General features: G+C 37.9%; 1 protein-coding gene across 1 annotated transcript in view; it reads left to right on the forward strand.

Moving 5' to 3' along the window:
- LOC111619119 (dynein heavy chain 5, axonemal-like) overlaps positions 1-17,514 on the forward strand; it is a 37,188-nt gene extending 19,674 nt beyond the window's left edge. The window contains exons 24-45 of the mRNA XM_023360782.1: positions 81-245; positions 304-530; positions 900-1,122; positions 1,286-1,484; positions 5,944-6,089; positions 6,165-6,380; positions 6,470-6,607; positions 7,348-7,475; positions 7,608-7,680; positions 9,637-9,741; positions 10,290-10,543; positions 10,787-10,977; positions 11,045-11,166; positions 11,405-11,573; positions 12,173-12,325; positions 12,393-12,619; positions 12,725-12,997; positions 13,062-13,324; positions 13,460-13,616; positions 13,675-13,851; positions 14,005-14,157; positions 16,366-17,514. Of these exons, the coding sequence (XP_023216550.1) occupies positions 81-245; positions 304-530; positions 900-1,122; positions 1,286-1,484; positions 5,944-6,089; positions 6,165-6,380; positions 6,470-6,607; positions 7,348-7,475; positions 7,608-7,680; positions 9,637-9,741; positions 10,290-10,543; positions 10,787-10,977; positions 11,045-11,166; positions 11,405-11,573; positions 12,173-12,325; positions 12,393-12,619; positions 12,725-12,997; positions 13,062-13,324; positions 13,460-13,616; positions 13,675-13,851; positions 14,005-14,157; positions 16,366-16,758 (4,152 nt within the window). The 3' untranslated portion in view covers positions 16,759-17,514. The remainder of the gene's footprint in view (positions 1-80; positions 246-303; positions 531-899; positions 1,123-1,285; positions 1,485-5,943; positions 6,090-6,164; positions 6,381-6,469; positions 6,608-7,347; positions 7,476-7,607; positions 7,681-9,636; positions 9,742-10,289; positions 10,544-10,786; positions 10,978-11,044; positions 11,167-11,404; positions 11,574-12,172; positions 12,326-12,392; positions 12,620-12,724; positions 12,998-13,061; positions 13,325-13,459; positions 13,617-13,674; positions 13,852-14,004; positions 14,158-16,365) is intronic.
- The last annotated feature ends 4,699 nt before the right edge of the window (positions 17,515-22,213 follow it).

The following is a 22,213-nucleotide window of genomic DNA, read 5'->3' on the forward strand; positions in this document are numbered from 1 at the left end:
CATTCTTCATAAATGTGTATATTAATTTTTTTTTAAATTAAAAATAGAAAGAGTTCAATGGAAATCTTATTTCGTGACAGATTCCGAACCTGTTCAACCGAGAAGAGAAATCGGAAATTGTCCAAGAGGTGTCTTCATCTCTGAAGCGAGACCAATTGCGGAATCCGGCCAGTTCGGATACCGTCTTCGACCATTTCCTGTCCAGAGCCAGAAGAAATCTGCACGTTGTACTTCGTTTCTCACCGGTGAGTGTTACGCCCTCTTCTCCATCTTCGATTCTTTCTCATTTTTGTTTCTCGATAGGCGGGAGAGAAATTGCGCCGTTACGCCTCTCGATATCCAAAAATCATCTCGGCGTGTTCCGTTGTCGGATTCCGGCCTTGGCCCCATAGCGCCCTGAAGGTGGTGGCCCTGGAACGTCTAGACGGTTTCGACCCTCCTCTTTCGGAAGATGCGCGACCCCGATTGGCGGAGGTCCTGGGTGGAATCCATCGAGTGACGGAAAGCCTCTGCGCTCGTTACCTGGAAAGGTGAGTTACATTGATCCTTCTACTTTCATACGTTAAATGTCAGCAGTAGCGATAGAGATTTCGTGAAATTAATGGCTTCCTAAACGTATTTCCTACACATTCTGACCTTTCTGATCGCCCGAGAGTGATCCACGTCGTGAGTTTCTTCCTGATTACATGGAGTTTTTCGGATTTTCTTCACGGTTTTCTCTGGCATCTGCCTTTAAATAAGACAGTGTAAAAGACACCGTTCGTTTCGAACTGCTAAGTGTGAATTTTTGGAGGAGAAAAACTGTTATAACTCGAGTTTTGTGGTGGATCTCTTTCTCATTTGTCGACGTACTTCGGAATGTTTTCGCGAATCTTTACTAGAAAATGTCTTTTTGTCAGGAGTGGTCGAACCGTACACGTGACGCCCCGTTCCTTTCTGAGCTTCTTATCCGACTATCGACGTCTCTACCGTCTTAAACGAGGAGAGGTGGATTCGGCAGCTGATCGGACCCGGCGGGGAGTGGCCAAGCTGGAAGAGGCGTCTGTCTCTACCGAAGAACTGAAACGGAATCTGGCGAGGACGGAGGAAGAGTTGCTGGTGACCACTCGAGAGTCGTTGGAGGTAAGTGATGCTGCTGGCTGTTCCATCGGCCACGACGATAGACCAATTAAAAACGCTGAGGATAGTACGAAAAGTGTCTCTTCTTGAGAGGCAATATTTGGCTACTCACATTACCGAGGAAATATGTATATGCGACAATCTACCTTTAAATGTCTTGGGGCAGGTGCTGGCTCGAGTGACAGAACGCACCCGGGCGGCTGAAGAAGTGAAGGAAGAGGCCCGTCGAATGAGGGAGGAGCTGAAGTCTCTGGTGGACGGAATTGGCATCGACAAAGCCATTGCCGAAGAGAAGTTAGAAGAAGCGGGACCGGCCCTGCGAGAAGCGGAAGCCGCTCTGGATACCGTTCGCCCCACCCATATAGGTAGGTCACAAAAATACCGTAAAAGTCTAGTTTTTCTATTTTTTTACTAAAAGGATGAAAGGAAAAGTGCAAACCCATGCGTTTGCTAAGAAAAAAAAAACTTTATATTATTAATTATTAAATATTCAGGTTTTGTATTATGCCCATTACAGAAATGTTAGAAATATCTCAATTTGTTCGGGTAATCTGAGAAACTGAATACACATATAAATAGCTTTTTAACTGAAGTTATTGGGAGCACTTGTGCTTTTGAAGCTTGTTGAACAGCTGTTAATAGGGACAGAGTTTTCTTACAACAATCGCATACGTAAAGACCAGGCTACAAAAATGTCATGGTCTCAGGTGGATGTGTGGTCCTCTTCTATAAGAGTCTACAGACTTTGATAACAAACAGCTGCTAAAGTCCTTTTTCTTTCAATCTCTGAACACTGTAGTGGTCCAGGATTGGCTCCCGCCCAACGAGCTGGCAATGTAGAATTTTCCAGGTTTTTTTAACATGTCCAACACCCATGCTAGGGCCACATTTTTATTGAAAATCCTTCCGACTGGCACCTACCTTCTAAGCATATATTTTATGTATTGCGTTGCCGTATCTCATCAAACCAAGCAAATCAAGTATTTTTCTTTTCATTAACCATCACTACAGCAAAGTCAGCAAGTTTAGAGAAGTATCTTCACTACAATAATTCAAGGCTATTTATATGTTAACATATAAATAGTTTTGTTAAAGTAAACTAAAAACATTTAAAAGGGGATAATGTTAGTTATCATACACTATAAACATTATAAATAAATAAATATATATATATCCAAAATATGAGAGATTTAAATGAAACTTTAAACTTTAATGAAATGACTAGAAACGACTTATTGCCCTAGGACAATATCCCAAAACAATATTTTAATTAACTGAGTCTTATAATATAACAAGTATGATGTAGGGAAAATTGTATAAATTGTGAATCATGGGTTGTGAGCTCTTTCTGCACTAAACTAGCGGCAATTGTGATTAAGTCTGATGCCAATATTATGTACTGTGCAGTTGTGGAGCGTGATTGGCAATAAATACGGAATACCAAGAGCTTTACAATTATGGAATATTCTATATTTATGCACAAAGAAAAAGAATTGCTTATTTTCTCATGGTTTAACGAAAGGATATTTTCAACATGATAGATAAATAAACAGAGTGATGTCTTGTTATTTTATTCTCAGTGAACATGTCAGAAAACAGTGGGATAGAGATGACGAAAGCTGCTATTTTTATTGTACAAAGTGGAAAAAAGGTTTCTCAAACAGTGCAGAGCTAAGGACAACAGAAAATACACACACACACACACAAAAAAAAAAGNAAGCTTTAAAATTAAAAAACCTATTAAATTATTGAATAATTTATTAAATATAATTCGTCAGATTCTCTTGCGCTTCTTACTTTACTATTTGCGTGTTTTGTTTTAAATTTTTCTCAAATTTTTAATCACATTTTTATCTACAAACACACATTTTAATACAGGAAACTTAAATAAAGGACATAGAATTGAAATTTCTAAAGATCAATACTCGTAATGCCTGCATAAACTTAACATTTATCATGTAAATTTGCACAAAGTTCAAATATGTAGTCACATATTTGAACTTTTAATGTTAAAATTTTCAGGTTTATGACTTCAATTCACTAAACTAATTTAAAGTGGAAGCATTTTGCGGTTACGAAATGATACTAAATGATTTATCTTGTTCATCAAACAGCAGTAGAATGTTAAAATCAATTATTATATTAAATACAGTTATTTATGAATGTAAATTCTAACGAATTTTTTGAAAGAAATATTCAGAAAAACTGAAATAAATAACAGCTTAAACGTAAAATTCTAGCAAAGAAAGGGACAAAGAAACTACTAGAAAAGAGATTTAGACAGTTTTTCACGTCAGATAAATCAATCGCTTCAGAGAATGGAGAAGGATTACAAGATAATTCGTTAATCTAGGATGGAAGAAAACTGCTTCGAGTAAATATAACTTAACACGTTTTTTTGCCCTCTTTATCTCTGAGTAAACTTGTTACAAAATGTGTTTGAAAATCTTTTATTCTTTTAATTGTTGACTTCGCGCTCTATGATCATCAGAACATTTAATTATACCCATCATGTGTTCGGCCATGCCCACAATTGACGGCTGATAGATAGCGATATAGATTACTATCGAGAAATTTTTGGAGTTTTTGAGTGCCCGAATTTGACCCGGGTTCTCCAGAGCGGTTGGTTGATACCTAATCTCTTCGGCCATCCGGTTGTCTATGATTCAGTACAATTCTTGTTTTTTTATAATTCTTTTCCTCTGTGAGCATTAAAAGAGCCTTTCTTTACATTAAACAGAAGGTTGAATATAGTTAAGATCGCCTTGATATAATGGTGTGATGTAATTTTTTTAAACTTTAATATTTAAACTAGACACATTTAACTTAAATTTGGTATATAAAATGTTGTTTCTATAATTAAATAATTATATAAAACTTCATTTAGACAAAATATCTTATAAAATAGAAGATTTCTATGTATTTTTACAATTATTTTCGCATTTTAGACACTTAAAGGGTCTTTACTGTGTGTTCATTAATTTGGTCGGGACCACAGAGAAAGTCGAATGATTAAGAACAAAGACTGCAAATTCAGAGCAAATCAATCGTAAACATTTTTTACCAGAATTTAAACTCGAAACGAGCCAGATGAAAGCTTCGGCCATTCGGGTTTCATATTTCCTGCTCAATAGTATTTTTTAAAATACTTTCTCCGCCCTGTGGGCACTAAGAGGAATTTTTCTTTATTTATAGGTTTGGAAGTTCAACAATAGAAGATGCAGGGTAATGAGAAACGGGGCCCGGCATATCCGATACAGATCATCCGCGATAAGTTTCCGGAGATATTCCCTCTGTATGGTTTTCAAGTACTCAGAGCGGTAAGAGTGACTTCAAGGATAATTTTTAATTTATCTGTAAGCAATCGCTAAAAAAATCATATACATTTTTTAAAATTTGGTCAATTTTTAATGTGTTTAAAATATTTATGTATAAAAAATTTGATTGAAAAATTAAAAAATAACATTTTTTACCGTTTTGGCGCTGCAATCGGTAATACAAATAAAAAATTAATCTAAAGATATTAAAAAACTTAAAAATAGAAATTCCTTTTATTTTTGTTGTTTTAATATTTATTTTTATATCAAATGTATTAAAATAAAAATTAATTTGAAAAATATTTTTGATTTTCTTACAAAATTATTTAAAACTCCGAATTTTCGCTCAGCAGATAGCGAGTTGAAGGCGAGTTTGTATTCCAATGGAGTGAACCGATTCCCTTTTGGGGAGCACTCCTCAATTCTTCTTTTCACGTGGTATTTTTTAATATTTTCAGATTAAAAAATTATTCGGCAATATAAATTTTAAAAAATATGTTTTATTTATTTGCAATTAAGTCACATAATATGAAGAAAAAAATTATTGAATTTTAGCGTTTATTTAAATGAAACGAATCAAAATGATAAAACTTAAATTTTGGCGAAATTTTAAATCAATTAAAAAATAATAATAATTATAATTAAATGAGTTTGATTTCTGCTCATCAAAATTTTCATGAAATAATTATATTTCAGGCCATTATAGATTCCATATCGGATGCATCTTGTACAGCTGTAAAAATAAATAAAATAAGATTAATTTTAGTCAAATCTACAAGAAAAAAATAATGAAAGTAGTAAATATTGATAAAATTACTTTCTAAGAGAAACTCAATAATGTTTATCCCATAATATATTTCAATTCCTTGGCACTGAAAGATAATTATATTTATTCAAAATGCAAAAGTTTTAATACAGATAAACACAATAATTGCTTATTTTTTTTTCTTNTTCGAAATGAATGAAATTTGAGGATATGATACAATGCAGTTAAATAAGAGAGTTTAACAGGAATAGACCAAAACGCGCCATCGGTGGACCTGAAATTGTATTAAGATTTTATTCACTAATGAGTTCATTCTCAAGATTTTGATAATAGGTCACTTCTGGTACTGTTAAAGCATGCGAAACCTATCAATCTCAATGCATTTTACCTTGTGAAGAGAAGCGATATTATCATCATATGAAAAATTATATTCTAGAAAGTCGTAAAGGAACGTACTCCTAACAGTATGAATGCCAATTAGTATGACCGAATCAAACGAAAGGTGTTAAACGCAATTAGTAGAGACATTACAGTGGATTTAAGATTTGATCCTCTGCCAAAGTATAAGAAACATTAATGCAAGAGTGCATGAAAACGAAGATATTTGCAACACCATTTAACAATTCAGCACTCTTAATCTATTAATATAATGTTTTTTAAAGCACAAAAACGAAAATACAGTATTGAGCTCGCTTCCAGTAAATGCGGAGAAATTTACGTTTTTTCCATTTATTTTTATAGCCTCAGTGAGAAAACTGAGTCATCCTCCTCATCTTGTTATGAGAATCATGGACTGCGTTTTGATACTGTTCCATCGAAGATTACTTCCGGTGACGATAGATACCGAACATCACTGCGTCGTTCCGTCCTGGGAGGAATCGCTCAAGGTATGAGCACTTTCGATAGCCGATCATCAATTCCGGAATTTCATAAATTAATAAGAATTTCGAATCTACGCGCAGTTCATGTCGAGTACGAGTTTCCTACAGAATCTGCAGAACTTCGACAAAGACAGCATCGACGACGAGACGATAGAGCTACTGGCTCCTTACTTCCAAAAGAAAGATTATAACATGAACACTGCCAGGAGGGTTTGCGGCGACGTGGCAGGTCTTCTGTCCTGGACCAAAGCCATGGCTTTCTTTTATGGCATAAACAAAGAAGTCATACCATTGAAGGTAAGTTTCATTCGAAAAGATCGTTCTTTATTAATAATGTAATTAAAAGTCCGGATGGAGAATGACATTGTCCGTTTATTTCTCATCAGGCCAACGTGCAGATTCAGGAGGAGAGATTGCAAGTAGCCACCGAAGAACTAAACCGAGTCGAAGCCGATCTGCAAGAAAAGGAGAAGAAGTTGAGCGAAGTGAGAGCGCAGTACGAAGCGGCTCTAGCCGAAAAGAGGGTGAGTCTTTTCCACCTTTTCCATTTCTTTACAATCGGTTCGGAGGTCGCGAGTCCCCAACAAAATTAAACAAAAATTAATTATTGTTTAGCGTTCGTATATCGTTAGTGTTTTTCACAAAATGAAACATTTAGCTATTCGTTAGTCTTCATTTAATGATCGACACATAAATACAGTACATAAAACAATTAATTCTGTTTATATTTCGTATTATTCGTATTTAACATTAATTTATATGGGAAAATTTGTTTCGCTTAACGAGTGTTTTGCATTACGAGTAAGATTCTGGAATGAATTATGATCCTTAAGCCATGTTTCACTGTATTCATGCACTAAAAGGAAAACTTTGTCTTTCTATTGATTTAACATACTTATATTTTCTTATTTTTATTTTACATATTTGATTATTAAACGGCTTTGCTGATAAAACATAACGTTTCAAAATATTTTTATTAATATCCTCAATCATTATGCATTTATGTGAAGCGTGAACAAATAGCATTAGCTGTTTCTAAAATTCGCGCGAATTACTTTTTTGCAATAGTTTCTATAATCCTTCATTTATATAACGACAAGGACTTTTTTCATTTGGGGTTCATCATTTCTCTACACAGGAATCGATACTCCCCGCATCGCTAGGCATAGCGGGGTTTAAGTGGTAAGGATTGTAAGATGGGCAGAAAATAATTGGAACCGAATTTTACTTGTCTTTATGTATCTGGCATTCTTTATTCTTTCAGAGACTGGCCGATCGAGCGGAAGAATGTCGTCGAAAAGCGTCCACCGCCTCCGTTCTCCTTTCCGAGTTGGCGGGAGAATTTGAGCGTTGGTCGCTGCAGAGCGAACAATTCCGAGATCGCATCAACAGGTGAGCCAATGATGCTTTTCGCAGGGAACTGTGTTTTTCTCTTTAATTCTGTATCCATCTAGTAATTGGGGTTAAGATGGGACGGGACACATTGGAGCCAGGCGATTAACGAAAGCTTATCTTTGGATTCAGAGTGGCGGGAGACTCGTTGTTGGCCACGGCCTTTCTTTCCTATTCGGGACCCTTCGACCGGATCTTTCGATNTGTGTGTGTTGTGTGACCGGACTTCCATCACTGCACTGTTTGTCGCCCTCTTTGACTGTCCTCGACCATTCGTGTGGTCTCCTCGCCCACCTGGAGGGCTACTGTGCGGTTTTGTTTTTGTATATATTTTATTATATTGCATTACCACCTAGATTGTTACTGTAACACCTATGTTATCCTTTATTGTCACTTATTTTACACTACCATTTTGTGTGTTTTGTCTCCTGTGTATTACCACTGTGTATTACCATGTAATATTATTTATCTGTTTTCATTTGTACCCCTGCTATGTTTAACCATCCATGTATTTTATTATATTCTTGTCATATTCGCATCATCACAACTGTATTAGACATGTTTAGTACCACAATTTTCTGTAGTTTTAATTTATAGTTAGTACGTATCAAGTTCCATACTGTTACTATGTTTTCTGCAATTTATATATGTAACCCAGTGTCAATATTTGTAATCTATGTTTTGTATCCATGTATCCTACTGTTTTGTTTGAATTAAATGCGTTGCAGGACGCCCATGAAATTCATGGGCTTAGGCTGGCTACTTTCCTCTTTCCTATCTTACTATGCTTCACCTTCAGTCTTACCCCCTCTCAACTAACTTTAATCCTTCTTCCTTTTCTAGTCTACCCAGGGCTATACCTACTGGTCAGGCCCTTTCTCTCTGTCTGTTTGTCTGTCATTAGGGTTGAGTGTTCAGAACCCTGAGATTGACAATGGCAAAAATTACCGACACAGCCAGAGAGGCAGCAGACGGCATGTTTGCGCAATAATCACCCGCCACTTACTGGCAGTTTCCTGATGGAACCAGGAGCTGAAGATTTTTTAAGAAAGTGCAGTAGAGCACTCCGATTACGCTCTCAATATTGCTGTGACGATGATCACCTTCGGCGGACCATCGAAGGTGATCATCTTCCAGGAAAATGGAGTTCTAAAGGATAGAGGATTTGATCCCGGGATCTCGAAAATCGGGATCCCGACCACTTTTCAGTCCCANTAAAATACAAAAATTATTAACGAAAAATAAGAAAATAACAGAAAAATTATACATATAAATATCGATTTCTGTTCCATTCTCAATTTTAGGCCTTCGTTGTTATTGATCTCTTCAATGAATTCATTAATTTTTCGGTTATTCCTCCATAATATAAGGACATCGTCTACGTATACAGTATACTCCTCTAGCTTTTTAACCATCAACTCACATAGCATTCATGATAACGGATTTTTCCCTTTTTTGCCTGTATATCTGGCCGTTAAAGCTAAAGCAAGATTCCTAACATATCAGATTAGTTAGCTCTACTACCTCATTGTTGTAATGAATCAATTTGGGATTCTTAGTGATCATGGATTCGATTTTTATGGAAGGGTGTAACCTCTCGTAATCCAATACCGTTCCTAATTCCTCGTCCATTAATGATATGTCTTACATTTCCTTGACCACTATTCCAGGATCCCGTGTCGCTATATTGGCATTACAACTAGAAATTTGGGAATAAGGCTTAAAGAACACAAGTATAACGTCAGAAAAGGTTCCAACACAACAGTACTTTCCCACAAGAGGCTCGATAGTAAAATGGGATGAAGCGGTTAAGTCCGACCTCTCACGAGATACGACACCTGACACCCTTATATACAAACTATCGTGTCAAATTTCGTTTCTTAATGATTACCCCAGAATATTAATAGTCCTGAGATATTAAACGGAATAAACGCCAACACACACACACACACGTGGCTATTTTTGGTTCGTTTTCTTATGTTATCTTGTATAAACAGTTTTGCCAGCTGTTACCTTTTACTTGGAAGTTTTCTGTGTCAAAATTACTAAGTTATTGCTCATCGTCCCGACTTTTAATGGCACTTTTCCGGTTTTATATTGAAATTGCCTTGTATTTTCCGCAATAGAGAAAGAATAAAGTGACGAATGACAATTTTCTTAGGCTCTGGAAGAGGAAAGACGGAGAGTGACGGAAGAGACGGCCGATAACGCCGTAAAGATAAGAAAATTAGAGGACGATCTTCTGGGACGTCTGGCCTCCGTAAAGGTATTTTCCTGCTTTATTATATATTTTTTTCTAGTTGAATTCGGTCGGTAAGTGTTCCTGGTATCTGAGGAAAAAAGAAAACAAAGAAATACATGGCGTAGTACCCTATGGGTTCGTTGGAACCACTTTGGGAAACATCGATCAAACTCCTTTTAGGGGAAAATTTTTGAATTGAATAATGTGATTTTCGGTTTAAACCGGGAGTTTCTACATATTTAGCCCCCATGTTTTCCATATCGGGTCTCGGTTTTCACCTATCTAACTCCGTTCTCGAGATTAAGGAAGGACACACAGACGGACGACAGTTGGAATTTATAGGTATACAATTTTTTTAAATTGCAGCCCAACAACGTTTTTCATCCACGGTAACTCTGGAAAAACCGTGCAAAAGATCGAATAATGAACGGGATGGCGTGTTTTACGTTAGCCTCTACTTTTATTATTATACAGTGGGATCGTGCAAGACCAACGATTAAATGTTATGCGTAGATCGGCCTTTAATGAAGTGGGGATAAATATAATTGGATGTTGTGTCTTTCCTTCCGTAGGGTTCGTTGCTGGACGACGACTGTCTCATCGGAGTGTTGCGGGACGCCCGGAAGACGTCGCGGCGCGTGTCGGAAAATCTGGCCGCTGCCGAGGATACCCGGAAAAAGATCGACCGGGCCAGAGAGGAATTTCGTCCGGCAGCCGCCAGAGGCTCCCTGCTTTACTTCCTGTCCGAGGAAATGGGACGGATCCTCTTCGCCTATCGGATGTCTCTCGACCGCTTTCTACGACTGTTCGACCTGTCGCTCCTTCGGTAAGTTTCTTTTCTCGATTTTTATGGTTGTTTCCCTTCGATGATCTGGCGATGTCGCCCCTTTTGATATCCATTGTTACCTAGTTCTAGAGAACCAATGAACATTTTGTCTATCCCTCTACGAATCATCGCTTTGTAGTTTGTTTACAAAATGACGAAAATCAGCCATCACTATTGTGTAGCTTATAGCTTCGTGTACATCTTACGATCGGGTTCACATTCATGACTTTTGGATTTATCTAGGTCCGAGAAAGACGCCTCCACCCCCCAAAGGGTGACCAACGTCGTTCGCTGCCTGACCCTTCAGGTTTACCGGTTTTCGGTTCGAAGTTATTTCGAACGTCATAAGTTCCGGTACTCTTTCCTTTTGGCCCTGAAGGTAGCTTCCACCCGAGCAGAAATCTCACCGGAGGAATTAGCCCTTTTCGTCCGAGGTAAATTCCGGTTTCTTCTTTCCTTCGACTTTTTCTTTCTAATCAAAATCTCCGCCTCCATTTCCAGGGGGAGAAACTTCGGACTCCTACGGCCTGCCGGCCCAACTCGGCGACTGGATTCCCGAAAACTCTCGGAGCCACCTGGCGCGTCTGACTCGACTGCCGGGGTTCGAAGACCTGACCTTTCAGGTAAGGTGCCTTCGCTTGTTCCGATTCCTGTCTCGCAGAAGTTTAATTCGGACCGACCTTTTCTACCGGTTACGTTCTTCGTTTTCCGGTTTCGAACGATATTCGGGAGTTATTTTTTTACAATTTATACAAGTTACTTATATAAAACGAATCGGATTATACGGAACCGGCCGGCAGGAATTGTCATAAACGAATCATAAAGGTCGGGAATCAAATTAACCTCACTTTTCGTCGACAGATAGGGCGAGAAGAAGAGGCGTGGCGCCGTTGGTGGCGGAAGGAAAAGCCCGAGGAGGAGGAGACACCCGACGATCGACTCCGAAAGAGAAGCGACTTTCAGAAGTTACTGCTGGTCCGCTGTCTTCGTCCCGACCGCACTCCCGACCGGGCCCGAATCTTCGTCTCGGGTAAGCGATTCTTTACTTCGGAGATAGAGAACCTCCTCGCTAAACGAGGATAGCTTAATGCGCGCAGAGAGTAGGACTAATTTATCTAATTGTCGTCTTAATTGTAAAGTATTAACTTTACAATAAACGGCATATTAACCGGGATCATACCTATACCTCTTCTCATAAATGACGAAGACATTCGCCTTGTACTGTACATTACGTCTAGCTGTAAAAAGAAACTGTACGAACGAAGTGGTACAACCAAAACCCGAAGAAGTCGAATATTTTATGTCTTTAAGACACAGAGAAATAATGCCCATACGATCGATTTTTCCATTCTTCTTCGTGTTTCGGAAGTTTCTCGTTATTGTATTATTAATGCCATCTCCATTATTTTAATTTAGTAACATCAATCCCCCTATTACACAAACCTCCCTGCAAAATTTCAGAAATTTTCGACAAAAAGCACGGGAGTTATTAAGCTTTAAAGTGGGTAAACAAAACGTTCTCCCCCCACACACTAATATACGGGATTAAAAAAAAGAAAAAGAAATTTTTTGCATTTCACCAAATATATTTCCACTCTTCTAAATAGAAATTTGTTTTTTCTTCCCAAGACGTTCTGGGCAAAGAGTACGTGGAAGGAGTCGCCTTAAACCTGGAATCGACCTGGGCCGAGTCGGATCCGACTACTCCGCTTCTTTGTTTGCTGTCGACCGGTGCCGATCCCACATCTCAGATCGAGGAATTAGCCAAGAAACTCAAGTTAGGTAAATCCTTGGTCCTTAAATTTAATCTTAATGATATCTTACCTTGACGCTCAACCATCGTCTTTAGAATGTAGGCAATTATCCATGGGACAAGGACAAGAGGCGCACGCTCGACGTTTGCTGAGGGACTGCGTGGTCGAAGGACGTTGGTTACTGCTGCAGAACTGTCATCTGAATATTCCATTTAGTGAGGAAATATCAAATATCTTGGAAGAAATAGGAATTCCTCATACTCGTTTCCGGTTGTGGATGACCACGGAAGTCCACCCGCAATTTCCTCTTAACATCTTGCGAGTGAGTCATCTCATCTTTCTTTGACTGAATTTCTATGTCAAGTTTTTTCGTCTTCGTTGCTATTTCATAATTTATTTTGTAAATTTCGTGGTTTGTTATTTCAAGGCTTCAATCAAGTTTACCAACGAGCCTCCGGGAGGCATCAAGGCTTGCATGAAACGTCTCTTGGCTAATCTACCCGACGACACGATCAAAGACGGAGAAATTCCCTCCTGGAACCGGATTGTGTTTGCCGCCGCTTTCTTCCACGCCTCGATACTGGAACGGCGCAAATTCGGACCCTCCGGCTGGAATGTTCCTTACGAATTCGATCGGGCCGACTTCGTGGCTTCCGTCCAGTTTCTACAGAAACAACTGGAAGACTCGGACCCCCAACAGGTGAATAGAACTTCCGTTTGACATTCTGAGTCGCTATTATCAATTCGTATCGTTCGTTTCGTAGGAGATCTGCTGGAAGTCGGTGGCGTACGTAATAGGACAAGTACACTACGGGGGGAGAATTACCGATGATTTTGATCGTCGATTGCTCATCACCTACACCGAGGAGTGGTTTCGTCCTTGGCTTCTTAGGCCGGACACTCTGTTTCGTTCCGGCTATTCTCTTCCTTCCGACGGATGTCGAGAAGAAATGCAGCGCACGCTCGAGGCATTGCCCGACGTTGACACTCCGGATGTCTTTGGGTTAGATGCCAACGTCGATGTTGCGTAAGTACTTCCGTTCCTGTCTTTTCTTCCGAATTGGCGTTATCTCTAAATCTTAATTTATTAGCGACTTCTAAATGTAAACAGAGAAAACAAAATACTTTCACTTGTACGAGGACCCTTTGTTTTGTTTTTCAGGTATCGGACGCGAGAGGCTCGAGCGCTCTTCGACGCCGTTGGAGGGATTCGGCTCCCGAACTATCGCGCGGGACAAGAAGAGAACCGTGAAGAAGAAATCCGCCGACGAGCCGAGGAGATTCTGAACCGATTACCTGTTGATTACCCACCCGAGACGGTGAGTTATTTCTATCATTAGACGATCTTCTCCTCCTCTTACCGTCGTTCTCGTGCAGGCGTCAGATTTTTCCGTCCATCGCCTTTCGCCCATCCGACTCTTTCTGCGCAGGGAGGTAGACCGGATGACGCTTCTGTTGAGGATTGTACGAGTCGACCTTCGACGAATAGGATCGTCTGTTCCGGAAGATCTGCGGTCTCTCTTCGTTCATCGAACGCCCGTCTCCTGGAAAACGGTGAGCATCCCTAAATTTTCCCCAGACGGTCCGATTTAAATTACGTTTTCGACAGTGGACGTTATGTATTATTTATTTTTTCCATCGAATGGAAAAATTAAGCTTTTTTAAGTAGTAACTTCTATTCCGAAATTTCTATTCCGTCTTTCGCAGATATCTTGGGAAACGGATGCCCTGGGGTCGTGGTTGGTGGAATTGGAGGAACGAGATCGACAATATCGGAACTGGTTGACGGGGAAAAAGCCAAAAGTCTTTTGGTTTCCGGGATTTTTCCACCCCCGAGGTCTACTTACTTCTATCAGACAGGTGAGTTCCGTCAATCTACTATTTTTCTACTCTGCGATCGGTCTGACGGTCGGATTTCACATTACGCCGCGTAATTTTCGGCAACACTTAACCTCGAGACACAGGCATCTTGTTTTAACTTTCTTTCTGGCCAAACTCTTAGATAATACTATGGTCTTAATAACATTAGACTTATAAATCCCCACTGTCAACCGTCTGTCTCTTTTTAATCCCGAGAACGGAGTTATATAGACGAAACCCGAGACCAGATATGAAAACCGTAAGGGCAGGAGATCCCGATTATTTATTTTAAAATTTTTCTCCTCTAAGTTCCGGCTTACTCGGCCATTCGGAAATTTTCTGTATTACGGAGTTGTGGCATTATGACCAAACTCCGTAATACAGAAAATCGGGAATTACTCTTCTCTAAGGCACCACTTCTCGGAAGATCACTTGTGTTTTGAGATGTTCTATATTATCAATCTTTATCATCTATTTTTGGATAACAGATCTATTTTTAGAGGAAATATTTCTAATTTGAACCAAGAAATTGCCAACATAAAATCGGAACTACTAATTTCTCAGAATAAAATAAAAAAATTTGGAGCAAATATCATATAATTCTATGATAAAAATCGCAGAAGTACTGCAGAAAGACCCCCCTCAGCCAGATCTTTAAAGTAAAAACGTTTTAACTGAAAAACCAAAGATTCCTGCAGATCGAAGACTTTTTTCTGCATACTTAAAATGTAAAAAAATATATTAAACGATAATTGATATACACCAAAAAAAGAGGAAACATATATAGGAAGAGGGGAAGTAAATTTACGTTAGCTATTAATGCATTTGTATGTTTTTTTTCTGATTTTCATACGCTTTTTGTTCCTCTGTTGTTTGTTTACTTTGTATTTTTGTGGCACTTAAAAAAGGCCAAATGGCCACAGTGTCTTTTGAGATTAAAGATTAATTATGTACGTAGGAAACTAACTTATTGAAAAATATTCTCAGGCAAAAGTGGAGAATACGTTTTCGTAGAAAATGTACCTAAAGACGTAAAAGTTTCTTACTTAATTGTTATTTACAGTCAATGCCTATGAGTTTGTGATGAGAAAGGTATGGACTAGATAAGAAACTCTCAAAAATAGTCAGTAGTTTACTTTATTAGAGGGATTGATGACATTAAATTTTGAAGAATAAAGATCGAAGAGGTGAGGAGATAAAGAAGCTCGAGTGTATCTCCAGTAGGGTCGGACTTAATGATGATTTTACTCATTATTATCATTTACAATTTTTTTTTTATAAAACCCATCCCAACCTTCAAAATTAAGCTTTCTGTTATTTTATAATAATTAAAAATACACCAAGTTTTTAAATATCATAACAGATGGCGCCGTACACGCAGTTTTAAATTTTGCCGGAAAAGTTAAGCAACTCGTTGCTGAGGGGTTTTTTTTTCATTTTTCTAAGCATTTAATCCGGGTTATGTTTTTAATATTTACTAGCTTAGCGCAGAATATTTATTGCCAAATTAATTGAACTCACTTGTCAGTTGTTCATTCACCCGAACGTTCCTACGTAGATACTTTTATGATTGAAAACTACAAGTTCCAAAGTTTTACATTAGAGAGGTTGCGGCCGAAGTTTTCATCTGTAAAACGTGAACGTCGAACGTCGAGCATATTAAAATTAACAACAAACATTTATAAATTTTTTTAGTTTAAAATTAAATTTTTTATATGATAAGATGCTTTTATAAAGGGAAAAATGATCTCTCTACCTTTACTGTACAAAATGTGGCATACTTAAATAAGCTAATACAATTATAGTTTAACATATACTCGAATGTCTCTAGTGCCATAATTTTGTACCTTTATTTTTAGCAATCACATTTATGAATTTCTCAAAAACTTCAGCTCTTAAATCGGTGATTCACCTTTCTGAGGCTGTGTAACGTCATTCGTATACTTTATATTACGCGGAGTATTAACATTAATATCGAAAATCGATAAGCAATTCCGTGTTTAATATTCTCGGGAAACAACGAAGCAATAAACTAATAAATATCGTTGTACTGAATAAAATAGAAACATGGAATTGTCTACGAATAAAATAATATGTTGTAATATTTACCGCGTATGGTACTTTAAAAATATTTCGTCGGATCTATCCTATTAGTAAATTCAAGGCCGTTATTAATGACAATAATAAGCGGAAAGAGTTTCGTTTCAGGAGACGTGCCGGTCGCACCCGGGATGGGCCTTGGACGCCACCATTCAGAGGAACGAAATCACCCGTATGGATCCCGAAGAAGTAACGGAAGCGGCTACGGACGGCGCCTATGTCTGCGGACTGTACCTGGAAGGTGCCAGTTGGAACCGAGAAACTAACCGCCTGGCCGATTCGCTGGCCGGGGTGCTTTTTTTTCCTCTTCCCGTCGTCCGGGTATTCGCCACGGAGGGAGAAGAACGAGAAGAAGATCCCGGACTATACGAGTGTCCCGTCTATCTTCACCCAGAACGGACTCGCTCATCCTTAGTCGGAACCTTGGATTTGACCTCCGATCGTAAGATCTCTCGCTGGATCCTGAGAGGTGTGGCCTCGCTCTGCCGTACTAATCAGTAATATATCCTACTTCCCTCAAACGGCTGGCGAGGTTTTCGACACCGAAGAAGGGAAAAGACTCGTTGGATTAGATTAGTCGAAGCTCTAAGCTCTTTTAGACGTTACTTCGGCCCCGTCTTTTTATACATCCCCTTCTAGAAGTACCAAGAGAAAGGAGGCCTTGACTCCGAGTAATTCCATTAAACGATAATGAACTATTGATTTTTGTAAAATTTGTACAAATTGCGTAGAAAAAGAAAACAATTTAAGATTAATATTGTGGGATATTTTAGGAGCGAAGAATATATAAACGAAATTCCGTTTAGAAAATGGGAAAATGGCGACTTTCCTACGTAATTGCATTTTATGACCCACGACTCCATCTTTGCGTTTTCATGCAATGGCCTAAGAAAAACGTTGCTTACCCCAATAGAGAGAAATACAATAAAATACATCACGAAGAAACATAAACAAAGTACCAAAACGACAGATTATCTGTTTACAGGTGTCTATTGTTTTTGTACTTTGTTTTGTTACTATAGACCTATCTGTTTATCTAGAGTTTGATATTTATTCCATTGTAAAAACTGTATAATCGAGTATTTCGGAATAAAATCTATAAAAGTCCGATCGTCGAGAGAATAATAAACTGATATTTAGTCGTTAAAACTAGAATTGTTACTAGTGTGGTAAGGATTTATATAAAATAAAAAATTAACCAGTTCCTGGCTAGTTTACTATACGTAGTAAATGATGTTACGGAACCTCCGTGTTTATATTTGTTTTAGAAAATAGATCATACGTAGTTATTATTTTATACGGAAAATAATTGACTACTTCGTTATTTTCTATGAAATAGTGAGAAATAATTAGCTAATATAATATAAACAAATTCAATAACATGCTGTATATGAGACGGAGCGTTAGCGAATCCTCTTCTAAGAGACTTATAGAATTGTGTTCGTTCTCAAAATCCCTTCGATAGATTTTGATTAAACTTTACCATTTTCTATTAATTGCAACGACGAATCCAAAAATGCAATAAAAAATGGGGGTCCATGTCTTCGTTTTCGAGATATAAGGTCGTTTCACGAGCGGGCGCGACAAAACAATGTCGCACGAATATGTCATCGAAAAGTAAGGATAATATTTTGGAAAATGTAACAAAAATATTAAAATCGAGAGAGGGCCTCGATTATTTTGTCGGGTAAAATCTATGTGTATTTCAACGAATAATAATGAATTAAGAAATTACACTAGTATAATAAGTCCTATTAATTAATAAGGTCTAAATAGACAATATAAAAACAAAGTAAAATAGTAAGGATATAGGAGTACAAAGAATTAATGATGAAATTTTGGCTGCTACGGACAATACGGTTAAAAATAGAAGGATCCTCATCAAAATTTAGTGAAATTAAAGGCGGTGTCGACAAAATAATTACTTAAATCTAAATAAATCTAGTAAAATAACGCGGTACATTATACGAATTATTATTAAAAAAAAACAGTAGATGAGTTTTGTTATATAAAATATATAAGTAATCAGGACAACATTAAGAATCTTGTAGTCTCTAAACATATTTATTCTATTATATACTAAAAAAATTGATATTAAAAAAATCCAGCAACGAGTTACTTAACTTTCCCGGCAACTTTTGATGGTGCCATCTGTTATGATATTTTATTAAAAAGAATTGTTTATATTTTTAATTATAAAATGGCAAAAAAACCTTAATTTTAAAAGTACGGGTGGGTTTTATAAAAAATTGTAAATGCTAATAACGAGTAAAATTGTCATTGTCTGACACTACGTACGACTCTCTTTATCTCCCCACCCCTTCGACTTTTAATCACCAAAATTTGTTAGTATCGTTTTCATTAATATACAAACCCCCCTGCAAAATTTCAGAAATAGTCGAAAAAAGGCACAGGAGTTATTAAGCTTTAAAGGTGAACAAAATCGTGTTTCCCCCCAAAGGTGAACAAAATCGTGTTAGTTGTAGATTATAAATAAAAGTAAATATGAGAGAAAACATACAAATTTAACTAGAATGATATAATTACTATAAACAAGAAAAAAAGGAACGTGACAATAAATTCTGCGTGAAGATGCAGTGTCTTGCTGCGAGCTTGAGCAAGGATCAGTTATTTGCAGAAAGTAGTGAAAGTTTGCCAAGTCTTCTGACCAGCCTTATGAAGGTTAGGTAAGTCTCTTTGGTCGTGAATATGTCACTAAAGTTGCATGGCCAGGTTATGTTCAAATCTTCAATTAGAAGTTTTAATTCTATACGTTCTTTTTCTAATGTCACACACTCGAAAATATAATGGGTGCTGCTGTCTCTACTTGGCAGACAGGACAAAAGTTTGAGTTTCTATTAGTGAATCTGAAAAGATAACTAGCGAATTTACCGTGGTTAGTAAAAATCAGAATGGTGTGGTAGCTAGGTAAAAACCAATTTAAAGTTAAAAAATGATTGATGTCAGGGATATACATTATTTAAAAATTACACTATTGTTATTACGGTTCCAAGTGTCTTGCCAAGTGTGTATTGTTTCCTTCCATAGGAGACGTCTCAAAGTTTGTTTGCTAATCTTATTGTATATTATTGGTGTAGAGTTGTCACTGGCCAGATGGTCAGCCCACTCATCAGAGTTAGTGTGGCTTATTTTGTTGGAACTGCCAGGACAGGTCGTAGAGTAAAAAGGGCACGATTTCTCCAGTTTGTCCTGCTCAAAATTTCATTGCCCTTGTCATTATTCAGATTAATGTCGTTTCCTCACATTGCTAGACGAAGTTTTTCATAGAGTGTGATAATTAAATCCACGGGAGGTGTTCTAGCGATGACCTGTAAGCTCTGGTTTGGAGCTGTGTGGAAAACTTTGGTTATGGGTATGAAAGCTCTTCTCTGAGATGAGATCAACTTTCGTTTTATACGGACTTTACTTGTGATCCACTCCCAGGTGTCACGAGCGTAGGTAACCACAGGTAAGTAATTTATCATAAATGACACTCGTGGCGCCAGCAGAGAGGCCCAGTTTTTTCTTGCCAGTTGCGCGAAGGCTTGCATAATCAGCCTGGTGCGCTTAGATATATACTCAATGTGAGGATTCCACAGGAGGCGAAAATCAAGAATAACCTTCCGGTATTTAAGGGTTTTTTTCGATTGTAATGGTCCTTCCGTTCATCTTTATATGGGGTACACGTAAGTATAAATTTGATTGGCCCGGTTTGTTGAATACTATCTCCTTCGTTTTTTGAAGATTGAATTGTAATTTGTGTTTTGTGCCCCAACTGAAAATTTCGCTGAGCATTGCATTTCCTTTGTGCTCGAGATCAGCCCTTGAGCGGCTCTCAGTAGCATCAAAACGTCATCGGCAGAAGTAACAGAGTAGGATTGGCCGAAATTTTGATTTAAAAAAGTGTTAAAGGTAATATTCTACAGAAGTGGTCCACAGACCGATCTCTGTGGGCATCCCATGGTAATTTGTTTGGAAGCATGGTGCTGACCGCAGTGTAAAATGGCATTCCTATTTATTAAGTAATCCTGAAACAAGTTGAAAATGTTGGAGGGACAGTTGATTTTTCTCAATTCCCCGAGTTGATTTTTCTCAATTCCACGTATGTGCTCGGGGTCAAGACTGACCCCGAGCACATACGTGTGGGTTTTTAGTAAATACTTAACTGTACTAAAGGCCTGGTGAATGGCATTCTCGGCCGAACGCTGTGGCCTGAAGCCAAACTGGGTGTCGTTAATGAGTTTGTTGTGTTCCACAAACCAAGAAAGTCTGGTGTTGATCAACCTTTTCAATATTTTCCCCAAGACGGGTAGGAAGAAGATTGGTCTCGTATCATTTTAAGACCCAGGTTTGAGCACAAGAACTATCTTCGCTACCTTCCAGATCTCAGGAAAGAGTCCGTGGTGCAGGCAGGCATTATACTGTATATGTCACTAAGTTTTTGTGGGACCATGTTCCAGATCTGCATGGCAATTTCATTTGTTAGCGGACAGATTCATAGAAAAGTTTTCCTAAGAATATTTCCAATCCTTTCTCACACAAGAGAAAATGGGTTAGGGGACGTTGGGTATAACTTTATGTAACAAAAGGAGCGGGGGATCGAAAAAGTTTGGGAATCACTGATCTAATTGATTGCCTTTTAATTTTATTTTAACCATTAATATACTTAAATCAGGCCTGGCCAACCCGCGGCCCGTCACATTAAATTGTGTGGCCCGCTAAGCGATATTATATATCTATTAAAACTTTCGTTTTCTATTTTGTATATACCAAAACAATTAAATAAATGAAAATTTGCATGTGTCATTGTTATAATGCACAAGTGCGAGTACGAACTCTTGATATAACAATGAAATCTTATTCATTTTGTATTTGTTTTACTTTTTTAAAAGCATGTTTGCCTAAATTGTGGCCCATTGTAATGTTACGAATGTTATGTAATGATCAAAGTGGCCCGCGAAACAATTTGAGTTGGCCAGGCCTGACTTAAATAATAATTCTAAATCAGTTCGGCCTAGGACAAACTAATTAAGCCTAAAGTATTTAGGCCAAACTAGATTGCACCAGACTAATCTAGTATATCCTGACACGCGTAGGATACACTAGTTTGGCCTGCATTCGTGTTTGGCCGGTAACATATACAAGAATCAGAGTTGTCGATTTTCGGAGGGTCAATTTCTCCGTCCCCCAAACGCCTGTAATAATTTTGAATATCATTAGAAAAATAATTGTTTTCTTAGTACGCAAAATTTCAGCTTTTTCAATAAAGGAATAATAAAGCTATATTTTCTTCTTGTTTTCTTCGTCCAACAATACAGACGCCCCTAAAAAGAGAGAAAGAAAAAACTACAGGGTCCAAAGTTCAAATTTTAAACTTAAACGTTTCCTGTTATCAGTGAAACTTCCGAATCGATGTGCCAAAGTTCACGGGTGTTTCCGGTATAGCTATTTTACAAAGCCTTTAACTCTTTCCGCCCTGTGGGCACTAAGATGGTTTTTTTTTTAGTAAGCCCATTATGGGTTCGGCCAGGCCCACAATGGTGTGGCCTGGTACTGCAGTATCATAATCACCGAATGAACCCTTGATTCCCTTTGCATTCTTGCTGGTATAAGGGTGCTGTGTAAAAATTTTGTACTCTTCATGCTCAGCATAGTCAAATTCTACAATACGTACTGCGAATCAGCTTTAAGTAATAGTAATTTCTCTGTAATATCAGCCATTACAGAAAGGCGAACCGATTCACGTAATATTACGTCGTTTGCGCAGTCTTTATTGTAATATTGAAAACTTTATATTGTGAATGTAAAGTACAGATTATTACCGTATATTTGTATACGATAGTAAATTTGAAATCACCGTAATTTGTTAATTATTTTATAAGAATTTTCTAATATTTATCCCGGTAAGAACGAAAGTGAATTTGTGTGGCTCCGCCTGGCGTGTCGAGTTAAAAGC

Source organism: Centruroides sculpturatus, unplaced genomic scaffold, assembly GCF_000671375.1.
Source record: "Centruroides sculpturatus isolate CEXI.00-Female unplaced genomic scaffold, Cexi_2.0 scaffold87, whole genome shotgun sequence".
In the NCBI taxonomy this organism is placed as follows: Eukaryota; Metazoa; Arthropoda; class Arachnida; order Scorpiones; family Buthidae; genus Centruroides; species Centruroides sculpturatus.